The 21746-nt window shown below is 36.2% G+C and overlaps 1 protein-coding gene across 3 annotated transcripts in view; it reads right to left on the minus strand.

Annotated features, from left to right (window-relative positions):
* Positions 1–1663: 1663 nt before the first annotated feature.
* Positions 1664–21746, minus strand: part of LOC127941681 (connector enhancer of kinase suppressor of ras 2-like) — a 36425-nt gene continuing 16342 nt past the window's right edge. Inside the window, exons 4-22 of one of the 3 annotated variants that reach the window (XM_052537027.1) lie at positions 16217–16304; positions 14291–14332; positions 13535–13654; positions 13098–13157; positions 12876–12944; positions 12144–12290; positions 11390–11523; positions 10200–10390; positions 9884–9973; positions 9094–9284; positions 8943–8994; positions 8086–8261; positions 7884–7957; positions 7714–7785; positions 7429–7496; positions 7008–7111; positions 5393–5906; positions 3564–3763; positions 1664–2548 (exon numbers count right to left, since the gene is read on the minus strand). In XM_052537027.1, coding sequence (XP_052392987.1) covers positions 2498–2548; positions 3564–3763; positions 5393–5906; positions 7008–7111; positions 7429–7496; positions 7714–7785; positions 7884–7957; positions 8086–8261; positions 8943–8994; positions 9094–9284; positions 9884–9973; positions 10200–10390; positions 11390–11523; positions 12144–12290; positions 12876–12944; positions 13098–13157; positions 13535–13654; positions 14291–14332; positions 16217–16304 — 2443 coding nt within the window. In that variant the 3' untranslated portion in view covers positions 1664–2497. Of the gene's footprint in view, positions 2549–3563; positions 3764–5392; positions 5907–7007; positions 7112–7428; positions 7497–7713; positions 7786–7883; positions 7958–8085; positions 8262–8942; positions 8995–9093; positions 9285–9883; positions 9974–10199; positions 10391–11389; positions 11524–12143; positions 12291–12875; positions 12945–13097; positions 13158–13534; positions 13655–14290; positions 14333–15068; positions 15868–16216; positions 16323–21746 lie in introns of those variants that run through there. The other 2 variants (XM_052537026.1, XM_052537028.1) reach the window with 2 other exon arrangements.

A 21746-nucleotide genomic window follows, 5' to 3' on the forward strand; every position in this document is an offset into this window, starting at 1 on the left:
ACCCCTTTAACTGCAGAAAAATATGAATTAAATAATTAAGTTATATAATTGAATATTAATATTGTTAAATGCATTTTAATTATTAAAAAATATCATTTGTTTTAATCTGTTATTTATTGATAAATAATGTATTTATACCAACTTCCCTAACCCCATGCAAAACATTTAGGGTATTGTGTGGGCCAGTCCAGCCTTGATGATTGTCCTCTTCTAGGGCCAGAAAGAAGACCTAATAATAAAACAATTAAAATAAACTCCTTATGGGAGCTATGCTCAAAAATTGTTGCTAATTCCAGAAATCTGTTTGCCTTGACTTCATATGGCATTAAGGCATTTATTATTTTAATGTGTTGTAGCCTGGAATATTTTTATTTATTTATGGTGTCATTTTGTCAACAGCAGACACTTGAAAAATAATAGTAACACCCTTATGTCATTTTAACTGTGTTAAGCCTTATGTATGATGAATATCTTTCCCTCTTTCTTGTGAACAAGATTGAGTCACTGAGCAAATAATCAGTTCCTTTATTCAGATGCTGTTTGCTTATGCTGTAGCCATATGCCTACGTTTTAATAATTACTATTTGAATTACTAAAAGCATTTTGTATACAGCTTAGCTGCAAGTACGTTGACTGTAGTTATCATGCCTTTAACTGAAATCTGAAACGTAAAGGCAGGAGGTCGGCTCGTAGGGGATGAACATGTTCTGGACATTGACGTGAATGCTAATGATTCGTTCAATAACATCGACTCGTGGGTAGAGTGGCCCTGAAGCGCTCAAACCCAGTCTGACACGTGTAGCGCAATCTGGTTCCCCAGGGTGCAGCGTTGGGTTATCAGATGAAATCATCGCATATTTTGTGAATTATTCTTCCTAACCGATAGTAGTAGATTAATTGCAAGTGTTTCCCCAACCTATACACTTTCAAGTATGGAGATAACATGTTCACATGTTCTCTGAGATTTTCATGATGAAGAGAAATCAGTGCATTTTTTATGACTTTTGCTGCCTCTCATATTGTGGCAGTTTCAGATGGTAATAATACTATAATATTGATGTAGAACAATGTGACTAATGATTGCAATATTAATGTTTTTAAGATTCTCCAAGAAAATTCATAGAATATAATGTGCAAAATACATGGTAGTACCATGGTAATTTGATTTAGCATGAGTCTGCGCTCAATTCTTTAGTCTTACTACAGACCAAACCTGTTCAGTTCTTGTTTGTGGTCCACAGCACTCATAAAACCACTCTCTACAGGAACGCCCTGATTCCAGCCATTACATAATTTCCCTTATAATTCTGGCTGTAATCCAAGCATTTTAATTGCTAACTGAACTAGAATGAGTAGCACGTTTTTTGGGGGCATGTGCATGTGATCTAACCAGAGAATAAATATAGTTACTGTAAGTACAACCCAGCTGTCATCATCAGTATATTAGCTTCAGATGATTATGCAGTGATTCTAAGAAAATACACAAATCCTAAACTTTTTGGAAAATTATGTTTCTTTTGTTGTCATCTATAATTTAGAAATAATGTAACTGAATCCACTGGACTGTCCTGATGGCCAAACCCTCCAAATATATAACCTCAAAAAAAAAAAAAAAAAACACCTAGTGTACTAAACAAGTACTTAATTGGTACTTAAGATAATGTCAAAACATCAAACAATTTATTGATAAAATTACTTTTTTGGAGATACTAGAACACTGGCACTTTCACATGAAAGTTTCATTTTGTTAAAGATCTTTCAGGAACACATGAAAAGGAATTTACGCCTGCAGTTATCTTCAGATAAAACATATTTGAGCATACAAAACGATGTACAAACATCTCAATAAATATCATGCTTACAAAAATAGACAGTGTTAAACTAATCGTTTTAGTTCAACATTATTGCAAGAACCTTGCTGCTAGGGTGCAAACGGTCAGAATATTACAACATACATTATTTACAACAAACCAAGGCTTTCAACACACAACCACACACAGACACGCAATCATTGCATCCTGTCAAACTGGAATTAACACTCTCAGTTAAGAAACATCACAAACAGAAAATCTATTAACCAGACAATGGCCATGCAAATCAGATTTCTACATCAGTAGTTTTATTCTTTCCCTAAATTTGTTTTTCAACATGACAGACTGCTGTAGGATAGAGTTCATTGGAAGTGCAGTTATTTGGTCTCTGATGGAGGCCAAAGTCATTATTACAAACACAAATCATTCAAAAGAAAAGAAGTTTACATACAAAATAATGCCAATATCATGTGCAATAACAAAGCAAAGAAAGTGAGTGAGTGCAATGAGAGGACAATTGTGAATGCTGCAACGAAAAACAACAAGAGTCAAAGAGTGAGAAATATTTCTTAGGAAAGATGTAGATGTTTGATAAAAGATTCTAAGATGAACCCTCCAGGGAAAGAGAGCGAATCTTTTTTTATAGCAGATATGAAATGACTGCTGCTGTGTCTCTCCATCTCTGGCTACACATCCCGATGGATGATCTTAGTCTCTGCCTCTTGAAGTGGGATGTCCTGTCAAAACAAGACACCACGATTAATGATGTGCATTAAATTATGCAACACACCTATGATCATAATGATTTTTTTAAGGCTGAAAGCATAGACAGACTTTTTTTTTCAAGCTGCCAAGCAGAAGCTTCATGGCATCTTTCAAAAAATATTGGCATCTTTGATTATAAAGTAAAAAAAAAATGTCTGTCTTTGGCTTGTCGGTTTAAATACTTTTTTTTCTGTGGAAGACAAAATGGTTTTTCCCCATATAGATAAACTGCCTCATGATGTCTTGCTTTCAGGTTCAGATTTTGATTAGTATATAAAAAAAAACTGGGAACACTTTACGAAATGGTTTAAATTGTTAACATTAATGAATGGATTAGATATCATGAGTTAAGAATGAACAACATTTTAACAGCATTTATATACTGTACTGTATATTTTTGTTCATAATACTTTAATTAAAATGAACTAACTTGAAATGTTAAATAAATTTCAGACTGTGATTAGTTTATTAAAAACGAATGAAGTTTTGTTTAGCAAGGATGCATTAAACTGATCAAAAGTTACAATAAAGACATTTATAATAATGAAGGATTTCTATTTCAAATAAATGCTGTTGATTTGAACTTTCTATTCACCAAAATAAAACAAGATTTCAGCAAAAATATTAATCAGCACAATTGTTTTCAACATTGATAATAATAAGAAATGCTTCTGAAGCAGCCAATCCTTTTTTTAGAACGGTTTCTGAAGGATCATGTGACACTGAAGACTGAAGTAATGATGCTGAGTAATTCAGTTTTGCCATCACAGGAATAAAAAGCATTTATAGCAATATAAAGCAATTGTTTTTACTTAGTTTGATCAAAATACGGCTTTGGTAACAAAAAGTGACTTCTTTTAAAAAAGACCCTTTTGAATGGAAGTCTATAAATGTTAGGTTAGGATTTAGGGATTTAAAAATGTAAAAAACATCTTACACTTCTGCTATGAACTATGTTTTGTGGTCATCAACCGCTATAAACTGTACCTTGAATGAGTTCTGAAGGATTCGCAGGCGGTGCAGCTTTTCATTAAGTAACGGATCATTGCAGCGGCGGACGAATGATCGCTTGTACTCTAATCGAGAAGAGGACCTGTGCTCATTGACAGGTGATAGATTAGTCCTCTCCAGAGCCCTGTACAAATCCACCAACGAGTCAGCCTGGTGCCTGCGCTCCCGCTCTGGACCTACAGAGGGCAGTGAAGAGCTACTTACAATCACACCATCATTTTCTCAACAACTCAAATTTTGACGATTAAAAAAATTCCCAATTATATGGTTTAGTATATTAGTAATGGTAACTCTACAACACTCAGTTGTACAGTATATGACAGGAATTCTCAGCTCTGTCTGTTCATCAAGCTCTGTCTTTTCAGGATTGAAATCCCTTGCTATAGTACAACTTGTAATTATCTTATTAGCTGTTTGCATTAAGGAGTTACACTTCAGAATGACTATCAGGAATCCAAGGGTAAAAAAAGAGAGAAAGAGCAGCCCTAAAGCCAAATAACTCTGTTTCCATCCTGAGACGACATTAACATGGACTGAAGGGACTCCTCCTCGTGTGCTTTGAGGCACACTTGTGTTCTGAGGAACAGTGAATGTGTGGAACAGAACGGAGGGATGAAAAAGGATAGACAGGGATGAAAGCTGTCATGTTGGATTAGAAGGACTGCACCTAATATGAGGCTATTGGAGGTCTTAAGGGAGATGGGTATTCAGCTGAGATTTGCAGCTATAGTGCTTCTGAATCAAGCAGCAATATGTTCAGCATTACAGGCTACAAATACCAATGACTGGAGCAAAATGCAGCATCCTCTGAATGACATTTTGCACAAAAAAAATAAAATAAAAAAATCTAACATAATACCTAATAAAAAGCAATATAATGAGAATAGAGATATTGCCAGGTTGCTATCAAGCCATTTTTTTAAACTACAAGTTTTTTTTTAAAGTGCATGATTCTCATTGTGACTGTAATGCCTTCTAGTAAATTACAATCAATAAATTAATAAATTTCAAAAAAATATAATAGTACTTATAATAATAATAATAACATTAATGCTGAATAAAATACGTATTATTAGATTAATATTATTATTAATACTGTATTAAAATGGCCTGTTAAGATAATTGATATCAGATTAATTATTAAAAGTTATAAGTTATTCACAAAATTATTATTACTATTAAATAATAAACAAGATGCATTTTCAAATAATAACAATAATAAACTGAATAAAATATTCATATTATTATTCAAATAATATTCATATCAATACAGAATTAAAATAATGTGTTAAAATAATCAGTATCAGATAAATTATTAATGATTCAAAAAATTATTATAAATAATAAGTTGTTATTATTATTATTAATCATCATAAAATATTTATTTTAAATTATTAAGCAGAGCTAAAACCAATTCTGCATACTAATTAAAAATAATTAAATTTTGGGGATAAATTATGAATAATTATAAATCACAGTAGTTATTAAAATATTTTGATTATGATTATTATAATAATTAAATGTTAAAAATGCATATTGGTTCTATTAAGAGATAAAAAACGTAAACAATAACTTGGTTGTTGTTATTATTATTATTATTATTATAGTATTCATAAAATGTATTCAAAATGCATATCAGTTTACCACTATCAAAAACATGTTTGAAACTGGAGGGAAATTAACAATGTCATGATAAACAGGCACCCCTTAATAAAACTACTCATAACCTATATTCCTACATATGCTAACCCAACCACTATTTTGTCTCTGTATATCTGGTCAAAGTTAGTTCCCAGTTTCCTGACCTGTGTGTCTGGCATGGGCCAGTCCCAGGTGGTAGCACTGTGCATCTGTGTGTTCAGCTGTGTTGGTGGCAGCCAGGATGGCATGAAGACCACTGTCACGGGGCAAGGTGAAACTGCGGTGCTTGCTTCCTACTCCACCACCTTCTACTCTTCCTACAGCTGTGATGGGCTTTTGGCTGGGCTGGGTGGGTGTAGTGGGTTGGATGTAGTGTTCTGGCGGCAGCCCGTGCTGGGCAGGGAGTGTCGACTGGCGGCGGAGCTCGAAGGGCATGGATCGACTGGGGTCGACAAACACGGAGTCATCCAATGGCAGAGTCTGGAGGAAATGGAGGCCAGAGCTGGTGAGGGGTGTCTCGATGAGGTCCTGCCATGAACGCCGCTGGCTAGCAGACTTTCGGCCAGGGGAGCTGGCGCTGCTCACGCTGCCCCCATGTGTCTCGTAGAGGGGAGAGCGGGACTGGATGGTCTCTGTGGAGGGTGGGCGGATATGTTGGGACTCCTGGAACGGACTTGCCTGTAACAAATAGGGTTGGACAACATGCACAGTAGTTGGTAGTCTGTTTATTTAACGACATTTAGAGTTTGGTGCATCAAGAACCATAAATCCAGAACGAAGGACAACTATAACAAGAGGGGCATTTATATCCCTGTTTTCCATTTTCTCTGCTGTTTTCTTTTACAAACTCACCGCTGTCACCCTTAGTTATGCTCTGCCTGGAAGGAATTATCTAAGACAGCAGCACATTATGCACACACAACTCCCTTCATTAAGATTACAGAGAGCTGGAGCCAGAAGACCACTTTAAAAAAAGTGCCTTTTGACTATGAATTTACAGTGGCCACAATCATCCCCTGGGTCTAAATAATTCATGTGTCCTCCATCTCCATTCTATCCACCCCTTCACACCTCATTCTTCACCCTGCTCTCCCTCCCTTTTTTCCCCTTTATTGTTTCCCCTCATTCGTTTCCTTCAGTCTTAGTTTTATTTATGAAGAAATTAAAACTTTTATTCAGCGAGAGGGCATCCAATTGATCAAAAGTGACAGTAAAGTCATGCTACAAATGATTTCTATTTTAAATAACTGCTGGTCTTTTGAACTTCTATTGATCAAAGATTTTTAAAAAGTACATTAATGTTTGTTATACTTGAAGAACCTCAGACACTTTGATCTTATGAGATACGGACAATACAAAGAACAGTGTATTAACAACATAAAGACATCTGTTTCCCAATCTCACTGGGAGAAGATGCAGAAAATGAAAGATGCAAGTCTGGTATCATTTGAATTGTCTCTCTGACTGGTACAATGGTCTCAATCTCGCAATAAGCAGACTAAAAGCTAAAACAGATCCTGAGAGTTCAGAGATATGTTGCTTACTGTAGTGGGTGTGCCATTCCCCAGTGTCTTTCATGCAAATTACTATCTGTCCCAATACAATCTGTGAGCATTAGATCATTCAAAAACAAAATCAGAGAGTCCGATATGGGGCGAGTAACACTTATTGGCTAGTAATACAATTACATGTCAGCAAGAACTCACACCTTAAACACAGTGCAAACACAGGAACCCAAGAAACAACAACAACAAAAAAAGAAAGACAGACAAGACTTACTGAGGTGGAGTGAGGGTAAGTGTCATATGGAGGTGGAGGGCTATCCTGTTTGGGTGTTGAGGACATCTGATCAGCGTCCTCGTGGTCACTCTCGCTCCAGTAATCTGAGGAAATGACAGCAAATATCCATTAAACACATAAGGAGTCCAATAATAATGACATTTGAATGATGTGGAAAGCAGGCAGTAGAAGTAAATTCATTTGAAAGATGTTTGGGTACATTTCTTGTCTTCATTTTAGCATTTATTCATCAAAGGATAAAAAATTACTTCCTTTATTTTTACTGAAACGCCCCATACATGCATCCAACATGTACTTCATATGCATATATTTCTAGGACTTGCAGACCAGACCACACAAAGTCAGAGTGGGAGAGTAATTGATCCGACAGGCTTAGCGAAGCATGAAGGCATCTTCTCACCATGATCCTGTCGAATCCTCTTCTGCTCCGAGTGAGCTGTTGCCGCCATGTTCAGTCGACTGAGCCACCTGCGAAAAAACAAACCAAAAGTTACCTGGGGAGCTCTTCAAGCTGCTGAAATGCAAAGCTGAAATAGTCTTTCGGGATGTCGCTAAAATTAGTAGCTTTGATCAGCTCATGGAAAATTAAATGAGATGCATTCATGAGGAATTCACAATGTTTCAGATTACATTATGAGTCTTTTTTGCTTCTGTAGGCATCCTGGGAAGTTTCTTTTCATCTTACCTATTCATATCATCCATATTGTCCGCAGCAAAGTAGAAGCTCTTGATTTTAGGATGGCAAGCCTTAAAAGCACTGAAAACAGGCAAGAGAAAAAGTCAGCATTGTATGCAAAGCTGCATTAAAGTTTTTTTATGAGAACTGTTTCACTTCTAGTTTATTCCACTACTCACAACTTTTTGCGACATTCGTTGGCCTGATCAATGTTGAACTCAGGTAGGCTGACAAAGCCCTCTGCCTTCTCATCCTGAGAAAGAACAGAGATGAAAAAATTAGATATACTGATGTGTTCTAGGTAAGCAGTGAGTTTATGCAGGCAGTCTAATGGGCCATTTTGTGCTTACATCATGAAGATGAATGACCTCGTGCCCTCACCTCTTCATTGGTGTACCAGTATAGGCAGGCATCTTTCAGCACAACCCAGTATTTCTTCCATTTCTGAGAGAAGTAACTCTTTGCATCCTTCTTCTTCCAGAGCCAACCCTCACAATCACCTTGACCCAAGTCCCTGCAGGAGATTCGCCGCTTACTAATGGAGGGCAGGGATCCAGCTGAGAAGGACAAAGAGAGAGAGAGATCAGAGACGTCAGCGTGGGCAATATAAATGAAAGGACTGGCAGGAATAGTATCAAAACAGGGACTTTTTGATGTACTGCCATACAATGGCAGAGAAATGTCTTGACATAACAATTATTCAGAGGGAGAATCTGTGATTGGATTTCTGTAGGGAAAAAAACTGCACTGCAAAAATCTTTTCTCAATCGGAATTTTGAGAAAAAAAAATAATATATATATATGAAAGATTCTGAAAAACATTCTTAAAATGACATTTTACTTTAAATGGATTCAAAATTACATTTCTTTAAATAACACTTTATTTCATTAAAAATATGATAACATAATCTTTAATGTTTTATATATATATATGTAGATATATATCTTTTTTTTTATTTACTAATTTAACAATTATTATTTCAAATACCAAATAATACATCTTAAAAAAAAAAATTCTTCCTACCCCGAATTCTTTTAGATTATCTGAAATCAAAACCTACTGTTTACAAATGTCTTATTTGAAAAATGATTCAATATTTTTCCTGAAAAAAAACAAACTTTTTTTAATACAATTATTTTTGCAATGTGTCAAGCATTTTAATGTAATAACTACATGCCAGAGGAAAATCCAGAGATGAGGTTTCAGAGCTAGCAGAATTCAACATTTGCCATCTTACCTCTTAACTTCACTTTCTTAGACCGGGAAAGTATGGACGATCGATCAAATGTCTGAAAGATATTAAATAAAAATACAAGATTTAAATTATTTCATGCCACGTCCCTTAATCTTAAATTAAATCTACATTAAGTTGTCTTCAGCACACTCACAAGATAGACAGATGAGGTTTCAGATGTGGGTGTGGCCAGCGATTCCTGCTGAAGGGTGGGGACTAGGGCGTAGTGGGCGGGGCTAGCACCTTTCTCACTTTTCCTTCTACTACGCCGACTACTGCGACGTCCAGTGTGGTACTCCTCTGTCCCTGCCTTGTCCTCACTTACATATCGCAGCAGGGAGTTTTCTGTTAATAAACATGTGGGATTATGAAACTACATGCGGTTCATAAAACAGGACAAATCACATTTTCAATACACTGGCTGTTTTTAAAATTTAATAAAGCAGTTTTGATTCTGTCTTTTAAATAATATAATGGTTAGAGTTGAAAACAAATTATTCAGAGGTCTCAAAGAATACTGCTAAAAGATGCTGCGTTGCACATGTACAAATTTGATATAAATTCTGCCAGCGTGACTAAAGAAAACATTCTCTCTGCTCCCACTCCTTCAGCAACAGAGCCTGGCCTCAACCAATGAGAAGCCAGCATCTTGGCAAGACCTCTATGTTGGAGTTACCATGGCAATGCAAAACCCAAAAATCACAAAATCTCAAAGAGCCCATGAGATACTGGCAGAGAGTTCCTAGCACAAATGAGGTAAATGTAGGGGAGACAGGGACAATCTGGCCTAACAATGGCCAAATATTTTAAAATGTGCAAATGGGAAGGTCAGGGCTAAAGTGATGAAATCACTGCTTCAGCATAACCTAAGGAAAATATATTAAAGCAACATCCTACTCAATGCTCATCCACCCACCCACATACAAACACACACACACACACACCTCTTCTGATCTCTTTTGTCAGCTTGGCGGGATCTTCATAGTCTCCAACCCAGTTATATTCTACAGGCATGGAAATAGGCCTCAGCCGTCCTAGTACACATGCACAGAGAAATCAAAACAAAATCAAATAATACATTACAGCACAATACACATATTGGGCCAAGAGTAGAAGATTAAGTATAACTCAATTTTTATGTTTACTGCAATGATTTATGGCCATTTGAATGCAATGTATATCTGTATATACAGCATATACTGTGTTGCAGATAAAAACAGCCTGCAAAGACCAAACATCATCATGTAAAAAAGCATGTACCATATGTAGTAGTGCTGTCCCTGTGTAAGGGTGGAGGGCCCTGATTCTGATCATACTCATAACAGTACAGGACCGCATCCTCATCTAACAGGGGGAATTGCCTCCGGCACTCCTGATCCAGGAAGGAGTTGGGCGAATCAGAACCTTTAGCAGCCTGCTGGCAGTTGCTGGTAAGATTTCCTATGTTGTCTCTGCAATGGTAAGTGAAATGATCTTAAATGCAAACTAGATTTTGACTGTTCCAAAAAGATAAATGATTTCCGGTGCAAAAATTACCACCACAGTGCATTTGCTAAGGTGTTTCTGGTTGCTTACTGGTTAAACCAAAAAGTTCCCTCTCCAAATGGTCTCATGATATGGTCAAGTCTGGGGTCAGTAAGATTTTCTTAAAGAAGTTTATAATTTAATTTAGCAAGGATGAAATAAATTTATCAAAAGTGACAGTAAAATCATTTAAAATATTTCACAAAATTCTATTTTAATTAAAAACTTTTAATTTGAACTTTTTACATCGACAAAAATACGAAATATTTATTGAGCACAGATCCGCATATTAAAATGATCAATGACACTGAAGACTGTAATGGCTGCTGAAAATCCAGCTTTGCCATCAAAGGAATCAATTACATTTTGAAATATATTCAAATAGACATATCACCATATCACATTTTTTAGACTTTGTTTTGCACCTTTTTTCTGTCTAGTTGTCATAATTTCTGATTTGAGTTCTTCATTGTGTTCAGGTGTGTTTAGTATGTTAATTCTAGTTTGGTCTGTATACTTAAGTTCCTGCCTGTTCAGTTTGACTTTGTCGGGTATCTTCAAAGTTATGAGTGTCTCCTGCCTTCTCTTGCTTGAATTTACCTATACATGGATTTATTAAAGACAGCTTATCTTTATCTTTGTTTTTGTGTGTGTTCATTGACACGTTTAAGTGAAAAGAAAACAGATATTTTAAATTATAATATTTCTCAATATTACTATTTTACTTTCTTGATTAAATAAATGCAAACTCTGTGAGCATCAGATACTTATTAAAAAACAAAATAAAGTCTTACTGACATGTTGACAAAGTGCATGTTGAAGTGTTTTCATACACACACACACACACACACACACACACACATACATATATTTAACATATGTATACAGTGTGCATCTGTTTACTGGTTTGTGTTGTAATACTGTACCTGGGTGTGTATGGGTCATCTGGGGGAGGGGGGATGAAGAGGTCCTGTAGAGCGCAGCTGTCCCGTCTGGATGGGGTGCTGAGGGTGCTTGATGGTGTGGCCACACCACTGCTGGGGCTGGGAGGAATGATGGGCTAAAAACAGTGGTACACTTAGCTTTAGCATTTCTAATATCCTTTAGGAAAGTTGTTCAAATATGCTTTTGCGTTTTGATGCAGGCCATTTTCAAAAGTTTAGTATTAGTTTATGTATTCAAAACTCAAACATGGCTTTGATTTTGTGTAAATAAAATTTCTTATCAGTGTCTTCAACTTTGAAGTTGTCATGACACACAGTGTGTCTTGTTCGATGTCAGCTGTGCAATCAAAACGGAAAAGATGAAATAAATATGTGCAATTTATAGACTGCACAGTCAAGCGTCTAAAATGACATTCCACATTTTCCTCTAAGGGCCCAAGTAAAGCATCCTGATGTGCTGGGGCTTCAGTGGAGCAGCAGAGGAGATTGAGGAAAGAGGGATAAGCCCCCGATTAGAGGTAAAAAGATGAAAGAGAAAAAAGGGAGGTTGGTGTGTGGGGGAAGAGTGAAGCGAAAATTTGCCATGCAATACAGTTGGTCAAAGCCCTGAGGGAGGGGAAGAGTGCTCTTAATGCTGCTAAAAAAAGAACAGGCACAGACCGGGGGACTATGCCATGGCATATCATCACTTCCCACACACCACTTAATCCACGTACCGCACACATCCCATCAGTACCTGCAGGGCGAGGGGCTTCCATCTCATGTTCTTGAGTAAGGCTGGGGCTGACGTGAGAGTACTTTGAGGTCGTTTCTTTAGCGTGAGGGTCACACCCGCAGGATTGCTGCGTAAAGAGTTTACCAGGTTCTTCAGCTGCCAGCCCACCTACGCAAGTCAAACACACGTGTTCACCTCTTAACACAACACAGTCAGAAAAGAATTCAAAACATTATGTCGTCTTGTTAACGGGGTCATTCTTCATGTCCCCACCTTATACTGCACGTTTTAATATACTGGTCAAATCAATAAAGAGATGGAAAACTATACACTTTACCATTCAAAAGTTTGGGATCAGTGAGATTTTTTAATAAGAAGTCTCTTATGCTCAACATGGCTGCATTTATTTTGTCAACAATACAGTAAAAATAGTAATATTGTGAAATATTAATATAATGTCAAATAAATTGTCTGTTTGAACATATTTTAAAATATCATGCTAGTAAAGCTGACTTTGTGCAACCATCACTGCAGTCTTCAGCGAATGATCCTTCAGAAATCATTCTAATATGCTGATTTTGTGTTTATGTAACATATTATTATTAATGTTGAAAACAGTTGTGCTGCTTATTCTAACTTATATTATTACTATTTTTCATATCAATTTCAAGGAGATCCCTCATTGACCAGGAATGATCTGGCCATGTTATCACTCATTGGGTAAAATTATTGTGTGAAAATTAATACACTCACCACTGTCTGATGATTGACCTGAATGACCTCGTCACCAGCATGGATTTTCTTACAGCGGTCAGCTAGCGACTGAGAGAGGGAGAGAAAGAAAGCCATTAGATTCCACATGACAAAACACAACTGCTTTTATAATTACTTGCACTACCAATGTCCTTTCTTCAGCTGAACTGTCCATGCATGTCATATTGAGATACTACTGAAAGATTGAAAATGACCACTCACTCCCTCTGTAGTGCCCGTGATGACATGTAGGCCGTCATATGTTGATTTGATGTACATGCCCTAGGGCAAGGAGAAAGACACTTTAGAGCCATTGCCTGAAAATATCGGACACACTCTGGGAAAACACTGAAAAATCGTGTTGACATGAAATGCAAGCACAAATCCTCTCTGACACACAGTCTTATTAAGAAGAGATAAAGGGGGAGAGAGAGAGGGTGTGTGAATGTTTATTTTTATCTATCTATCTATCTATCTATCTATCTATCTATCTATCTATCTATCTATCTGTCTGTCTCTCTGTATAATAATATATAATATACTTTTCACAATCTTTAAGTCGTTTTTTTAGACAAATATATAGGAACTCCTTTAAAATGGCTTTGAATCTCATGAGGTTTATGCATAAAGAGGAGAGACCTAGGTATCCTGATACCCACCAGTCCCTCTGTGGACCTGATGTTGTCCAGCTGTACTACTTCCAGATGGGCGGCCTGGGACACCATGGGGTCCGAAGAGAGGGAAATTATGTGGTCACACACGCCTGACAGTGTCTTACACTTAGGACAGAGAAAAAAAGAAAAGCGAGAATAAAGAATTTTAGATATCTTGACCAAGAAAGGCACAGTAAGCATCTCCTAGCTGAAGCTACTAATGGGCTTCAGTATGCTGATGATTTTGTTGCATGTTCACTGTGATGCTTCATAAACACCATCTGCATTGGGACTGAGTGTCGCCAGCATGCACAATATTATGATGAGGTCTCATAAGCATAATACTCTATGATCTTGCTGTCTTCTTTGAATTCATCCGTCCAATCACAATTCTGCCTCAATCTGCTGCTGGTGACTAATCAGAGAAGATGTGTTCCGGCTGTTGCAAACTAAAACTCTCTCTCTCTCTCTCTCTCTGAGACGAAATGTGGCCTTTCCTGGTATTTATAGCAGAGAGCCAGCTGTACTCTGACTGACACTGCAGCATGGGCTAGCATCATGAATCAAATATGAATATTTCTCTCTCACATCTCTCTCTCTCTCTCTCTCTCTCTCTCACACACACACACACACACACAAACGCTTGCTTGCTCTCTTTTTCTCACTTTGACACAGATTTCTATATTTGAACAGAGGAGCTAGATAAGGAGATTTATGTAAATGAATAAAGAGGTTGTGTGAAAATATAAATGTCACTCTTACCACATGCAGTATCTTATTTTCTGTCTCATACACCGTGCCATCCTAAAACACAAGAGAAAATGTTGTTTTAACAATTACATTTTAAAACCATTTTAATTACATTGCAGATATGAAGTTAAATTCATAATACGTTTTAAGTATTAAGTATTATTTGATTTAAATACATAGTCTTATATTGCCTTAAAATATTAACTATAATAATTGTATATTTTCAAATATTTTAACAGTACATTTTATATATGGCATTTCACATGAAAATTATATTTACTATGATTTTTTAATATTTCTTACTCCAATGCAAAAAGATTTTGTTTTAAGCATAAAATCACTAAATTATTTTCACTTTATGCTTACTAAAACAACAACTACACAAAAAAAAAAAAAACGTAACATATATATTCTCTTAAAAAAAGCCTCCTGGTGCAATTTTGTTTAGATTTATACTGGAAAACGAGAAAGATAAAAAAAAATCCCTGTAGTGTTATATAAAACTAAATGATTATATAACGCTTTATAGTTAATGTGCATTCATGTCACGAAACTTTGATTAATATACAGTATATTCAAATTTTAATCATCAGTACTATTACATAATATTTGCTTATGGCATTTCAACAAAAGTGATAAAATGCTTCCCAGTTATGTTATACTAGCTTGTTATATCATTTCTGCTCTAATTGGTAAGCAGAGTTTTGGGATATCTCAAATGGGAAGATAAGCCTTGCTAGTAGGACACAGGGAACATGTTTTTTTTTTTTTTTGGCACCGTGTCTTGCACCTGTCTGAAATAGCCAAAGGCAGCATCTTCTGTCTTGAGCAGACAGATGAGGAGAAGATGAGTCATCCTCCCACATTGAACCTGGTGCAATGCTTTTCCTCTTCCTCCTCTCATTTGCTCATTTCCTCCACCCTCCATCACTATGATTAACAGTAGATTTCCAGTCTGTGGGTGAACGAGCTCGGGGAGCTCGACTGGCCGCACACATGATTAATATTATACATATTGGGAATCTCCTTCAGCAGGCAACCTACACATCACAGGCTGATTAAAAAGAGAGTAAATATAGCTTGAGCGAATATGAAATTGAGTGTTTAATTAAGAGAGAATAACTTTATATAAAGTTTGAATGTGTGAAAGGCTCTTCAGAGTGAAGAAGATACAACATGAGACATGCAAGTCGTGGCATTTTTACACACACAGACTAATTTCACAGCAAGTATCTTTAAGAGCACATTCTACAAGCCTTCATATTTCTGTTTTTCATATGTTCTGGGACACGCTTTTCTCCCACCTGGGAGAGTCTGTCCTCGCCCTCAATGGCCCATGCTAGAGCGGCACTATTTCAATCCAGGACAGAAAATTGAGAAGGTGAAAAAACCTCCATGACCTCATTCTAAAGAACCTTCTGCCTTAGAAGCTTTACCCTGCTTTCCAAGCATTCTCAAAAAAGACATTTCAGTCCTAGAGTGCTAAAATATGGCGTGACACTGGTGTGGGTGAAATGAAGAAAATAGACTTAAAGGGACAGTTCACCACAAAATTGAAATTCTGTCATCATTTACTTGCCTTCATGTCGTTCTGATTTCCACTATAAATATCTATCTATCTATATATATATATATATATATATATATATATATACACACACACACACACACACACACACACACACACATACATACATTTTTTTATATATATATTTGTAATATTTTTATATATATTTACATAGAGTGAGATATTTAATAGTCCTAGATATGGACTTTTGTAAATTATTAAATAAAAAAAATAACAAAATCACTATCCACTTTCATTTAAGAGAAACTTAATTGAAAGCAAAACAAGACGGGAGAAAGAAAGAAAATTTAAATTTAAATTCAGGAGTGAAATATTTGTTTACATTTTTAATAAAAAATTTGAGTCCATACCTGCTGAACTATTGTGGTCAGCTCCAGACACAGCTGAATCACATTATTCCTGGTCATGGAGTAGTCTGCCACGGCAGCGAACGGAGACCTGATGAAGAAATAACACCTGCCATTAACCATTAGATCACTTCTAATCACAACCACATTTTGTGTCTAACCTTCCTTCCGTTGCACTGCCAAATGTGTCTAAATCAGGCAATGCAGGAGATTCATGATGATGAATGAGAGCTTAAAGGAGGTGACCCAAGAAGGATGTGGAAAGAAAGGGAGATGAAGATGAACAAAAACAGAGAGACAGACAGAGTTAAAAGCGAGAGGAGAGAGTGGATTTCTCACTCCAATGCACTAATTCACAGAAGGAAGCTCTGCTCACGTGCTTCATCATACAGACTGCAGAGATCACTGTCTTTCTATCACTACCACAGTCTTTCAATTAGACCGTGCTGCTCCCTTCTGTGGCCATAATAACTTATAGAGCACTGAATTTTTATCTTTCATCAAAATTTTATTTTCTATTATTTTTCTATATTAGTAATGTATTTACATTTTTGTCCAAAAGTTACAGCAAATAATTATATTTCAAATAAATGTTTTTGTTAAAGGGGGGGTGAAATGCTATTTCATGCATACTGAGTTTTTTACACTGTTAAAGAGTTGGATTCCCATGCTAAACATGGACAAAGTTTCAAAAATTAAGTTGTACGTTTGAAGGAGTATTTCTGTTCCAAAAATACTCCTTCCAGTTTGTCACAAGTTTCGGAAAGTTTTTTTCGAGTATGGCTCTGTGTGACGTTAGATGGAGCAGAATTTCCTTATATGGGTCCTGAGGACACTTCTGCTGGAAGAGCGCACGCTCCCGTATAGCAGAGCACTGAGAGCACAACAGACTTCACTGATCAGAGCGAGAGCGTCGCGAAATGTCACAAAAGGAGTGTGTTTTTGGTTGCCAGGGCAAGACAACCCTGCACAGATTACCAAAAGAGAAACAGCATTAAGGGACCAGTGGATGGAGTTTATTTTTACAGAGCATCAACGGAGTTGTGCAAGTGTTTTTGTTTGTTCCCTGCATTTCGAAGATGCTTGTTTTACAAACAAGGCCCAGTTTGACGCCGGATTTGCACATCGTTTATTTCTTAAGGATAATGCAGTCCCAACGAAAAAGGGTCACGATCGTGTGTTGGAACCGCATGCGGTGAGTAAAACGGCTTCAAATATCTCTGTGTTGTTAACTTAGCTATCGGCGTGTAAGCACATCAAGTAAACAACATGAGATGTTGTCATCAAACTGCACTTTCCACATGTACAGCTTAAAAAAAAAAAAAAAAAAAGACGACAAAGTGGAACTTAGTCATTTTCCAAAACCGCTAAGCAAATCTATACAGTTTCAGTACATACCACATAGAGACGTCGTTGCCAGTGGTGGACGAAGTACACAAATCAAGTACTTGAGTAAAAGTACAGATACATATGGTAAAATATTACTCCAGTAAAAGTAAAAGTACTCCTTTTTCAATTTTACTCAAGTGAAAGTACAAAAGTACTCAATTTTTTATGTACTTAAGTAAAAAAGTACTGCAAGATAGATGTTTGCAATTTTATATAGGCTACTTCATTTAATTTTATATTAGCACATTTTTTTATAATCCTACTGCTCAAAATACCTTGGATTTTTTCAAAATAACCACTATATGGAGTCAAGATATATTTTTGTTGTTGATATGGACTACGCTGATGAGAGTAATGTTCACTGTGAAGCTTACACTGTGATTTACCTGAGAGAAAACAGAGCTGACCATCTGATCTTTACCAGTAAGAACAAAGTATTTTAAAGTTAGTTGTTTTACAGAACATCAAAGTTACAGTACAGACCAAAAGTTTGGACACACCTTCTCATTCAAAGAGTTTTCTTTATTTTCATGACTATGTAAATTGTAGAGTCACACTGAAGGCATCAAGGGCTATTTGAGCAAGAAGGAGAGTATTGGGGTGCTGCGCCAGATGACCTGGCCTCCACAGTCACCGGGCCTGAACCCAATCGAGATGGTTTAGGGGTGAGCTGAACCGCAGACAGAAGGCAAAAGGGCCAACAAGTGCTAAGCATCTCTCGGGGAACTCCTTCAAGACTGTTGGAAGACCATTTCAGGTGACCACCTCTTGAAGCTCATCAGGAGAATGCCAAGAGTGTGGAAAGCAGTAATCAAAGCAAAAGGTGGCTACTTTGAAGAACCTAGAATATGACATATTTTCAGTTGTTTCACACTTTTTTGTTATGTATATAATTCCATATATAATTCCACACGTGTTAATTCATTGTTTTGATGCCTTCAGCGTGAATCTACTATTTTCATAGTCATGAAAATAAAGAAAACTCTTTGAATGAGAAGGTGTGTCCAAACTTTTGGTCTGTACTGTAAATATGACATGATAATAAGGCCTGAAGTTAGAAAGAACATTTTAAGGAAAAAAATAATAAAAGAATTTTCATAATGATTTTTTCCTTCTCAAATCTTGTCTGTGGTTTAAAAACACCTATGGCCAAATGGGGTGCATCTCTTCCCACTGATAATTACTGTAGTTACCATGTTCTGAACATCACATCCTTTCTTTTCTAACCAGATATATATATATATATATATATATATATATATATATATATATATATATATATATATATATAGGTGGCTGAATAAAAATATTTGGACATTATTTATAAAAATTACATCAACTTAGCACCAACAAGCTTGTTAGCTAGACAGTTAGCATCAGCTAACAATATTTACTTATTTTCAGTACGATGAACATTCATGTCTGTCTACTCGTCTAGTTAATCCAAACAATATACATATGTATAACGTTACTGACGATAAACAATATAAAAACAGACGTCACAAAGGACATTTTAATTAAACTGTTAACATTACGGCAGCGGTGAATTTGAACGTGCACAAGTTATTGTATTTAATCTGTGTTATTTTATGTTTTTTTTTGTTGTTGTTGGTTTTTTTTACCTAGAATTGATGTGTCTGCATCGTCTGCACTCGAGCATTTGAGTGGGCTTAAATAGATCACTCTTTACAATGGATTTAGTTCCCAAACAACTGACAGTTTTGACCCAAATATGATTTTCAGTTACAATAATTAATCCAAAATTTAGATATTAATAACTTACTTTTAGCAACATCAGATGCACGCGCGCTCACAAGATCTCCCGGTTCTTACTTCTGGAGACTCGCACTAAACAGTTCATTTGAATCAGTGAGTGGTCGACTCCAGAACAGCTGCAATCGGATCATTCTAATTCGTAAACGAATTGTTTGGTGTGATTCGCGATCCGATTTAAAAGTTTATTTTGAAAAGACTCGTTCATGATGAATCAGACACCGCTTCTGCGTGTCGGAGCACATGATATTATAGGGAGTAACGATATGTTTTATGAAATGTAGTGAAGTAAAAAGTACGATTTTATGCTTTGGAATGTAGTGAAGTAAAAGTAAAAGTTGCTCAAAATAAAACTACTCCAGTAAAATACAGATACTTGAAAAATGTACAGTAACAAAGTAAAGCTACTCCGTTACTGTCCACCACTGGTCGTTGCTGATGCTGCTCTTGTTAAATTTCAGCCTCTGGATCTGATTCTGGATCATAAATAAATGGCTGAATCTGACTGTTAGCAGTGGATTGTTTTGGATGATGTTTTTTTCCTCACGGTAATGTCACAGCTTCCAAACGCTCTCAACTCAAAAGCCTACTGGCGCTCGTTATTATTTAGCCCCGCCCACACGTCACGCCTCCAGACGCTCGTGTTTTTCCGGGAAAAATCAGTACAGACTATCTTTCTCTTATGAATATAATAAAACTAAAGACTTTTTGGAGTTATGAAGGATGCAGTACTACTCTATAGGTACTCAAGATTAACAGGATATTGAGTGAAAACGAGCATTTCACCCCCCCTTTAAGAATCTTGACAAAATGTATTATGGCAACTGTTTTCAACACCGATTGAAATGTTTCTTGAGCACCAAATCAGTATATTAGAATAATGTCTGAAGGATCATGCAACACAGAAGACTGGAGTAATGATGCTGAAAATTTAGCGTTGCCATCACGGGAATTAATGTTTTGAAAATATATTAAAATAGAGAACAGAAAAAACAAATGTGCGTGTTTTCCCCCAAATGTTTGTCATGACACAGTGTCATAAATGGTGCAAACCCATCTACTGCTTACAGTTTTAGTCAACAACTTAATTTGTTCCAGATTGGTTCACATGAAACTTCAAAATGAACCATTTCTGATATTTCTAGTGTGATTGACCTAAGACATCGACTAGCAAAAGCACTAATCAACTAGTCGACTACATGTTGCAAACAGTATCACTGAAATCTTCTCTACTACAGAAGAAAGAACATAAGCATCCTTTATTTTAATGAGTGCACTGAGCGCACATATTTGACTCCGGGGTTGTTATCTTACACTTTATAATAAGACTGTAACAAATGAAAGTGGATCACCCAGGACTGCACTCCTGCTGTCATCGTGTCTGGGGAGAATAAATGAGAGAGACCCAGAGGCCAGGGAGATACAACGGCAGATTAATTGCACTCTGGAATTATGAATGTGCGGTTACACAGTAGACTTGGCGTACTGTACTAACGAGGAGGCGTGGCCAGCAAAAGCATCAGCTGATGAAGGAATTAACACAAACCCACAAAATGAGACCTCGCGCACACACTTGAGAGAATAACAGAAGCGCTTAGCAGGCACGCTGGCTGCTTTCAGGGCCAGCTCTTCTGAAACAGAAGAGACTTACGTAAGCAATTTACTCATCTTTTGTTTTTCAGCTGATTGCTCATGGATATTACATAAGGAAATCACTGTGATCGTGTCATCTGTGGCCTCTCGCATGACCTCACTGATGAGTTCAAAACAATGGATCCTTTTAGATGAGATGAGGGGTCATGTGACCGTACGCATGGTAGATAAAGGAATGGGATCACTAAGGCTGCTTTGATCGGAACTTTGTGTTTGCTAAATACAGGAGCCCTTGAAAGACACTTTTGGACGCTGTGAATTTATGGATTCAAAACATCAAATAATAATGAATTTGTGAATAATGATAAATCCATTGTTTTATCATCAATAATGTTTTTTTTTTTGTTTTTTTGCAAAAAATATGAGCTTGTGCTATCTTTCTTTAAATGGCATTTTAATATTTAATATTTTGTGAAATAATGCAATAACATCCAAAATTGAGTGTGGCTAAAGCTTTTATTATTAGCTTGAATTTTAATATTTTTTGTATTTTACAAAAATTTAATATTTCAAATTTATTTTCTATTTATATCAGTTTAAGTAATTTGAGTATTTTTAGTAACTTTTTTTAATTTCAGTTAGTTGCCAATGCAACATTTCAAATTTTTCATTGAATATTTATATTTTATTTTCAATTAACAAAAACTATTTTAATAGTTTTAGTTTTAATTAACAATAATTAAACAATAATATTTATCACAATAAAAAAATGAAAAGT

This window comes from Carassius gibelio, chromosome A21 (assembly GCF_023724105.1).
Source record: "Carassius gibelio isolate Cgi1373 ecotype wild population from Czech Republic chromosome A21, carGib1.2-hapl.c, whole genome shotgun sequence".
Lineage (NCBI taxonomy): Eukaryota > Metazoa > Chordata > Actinopteri > Cypriniformes > Cyprinidae > Carassius > Carassius gibelio.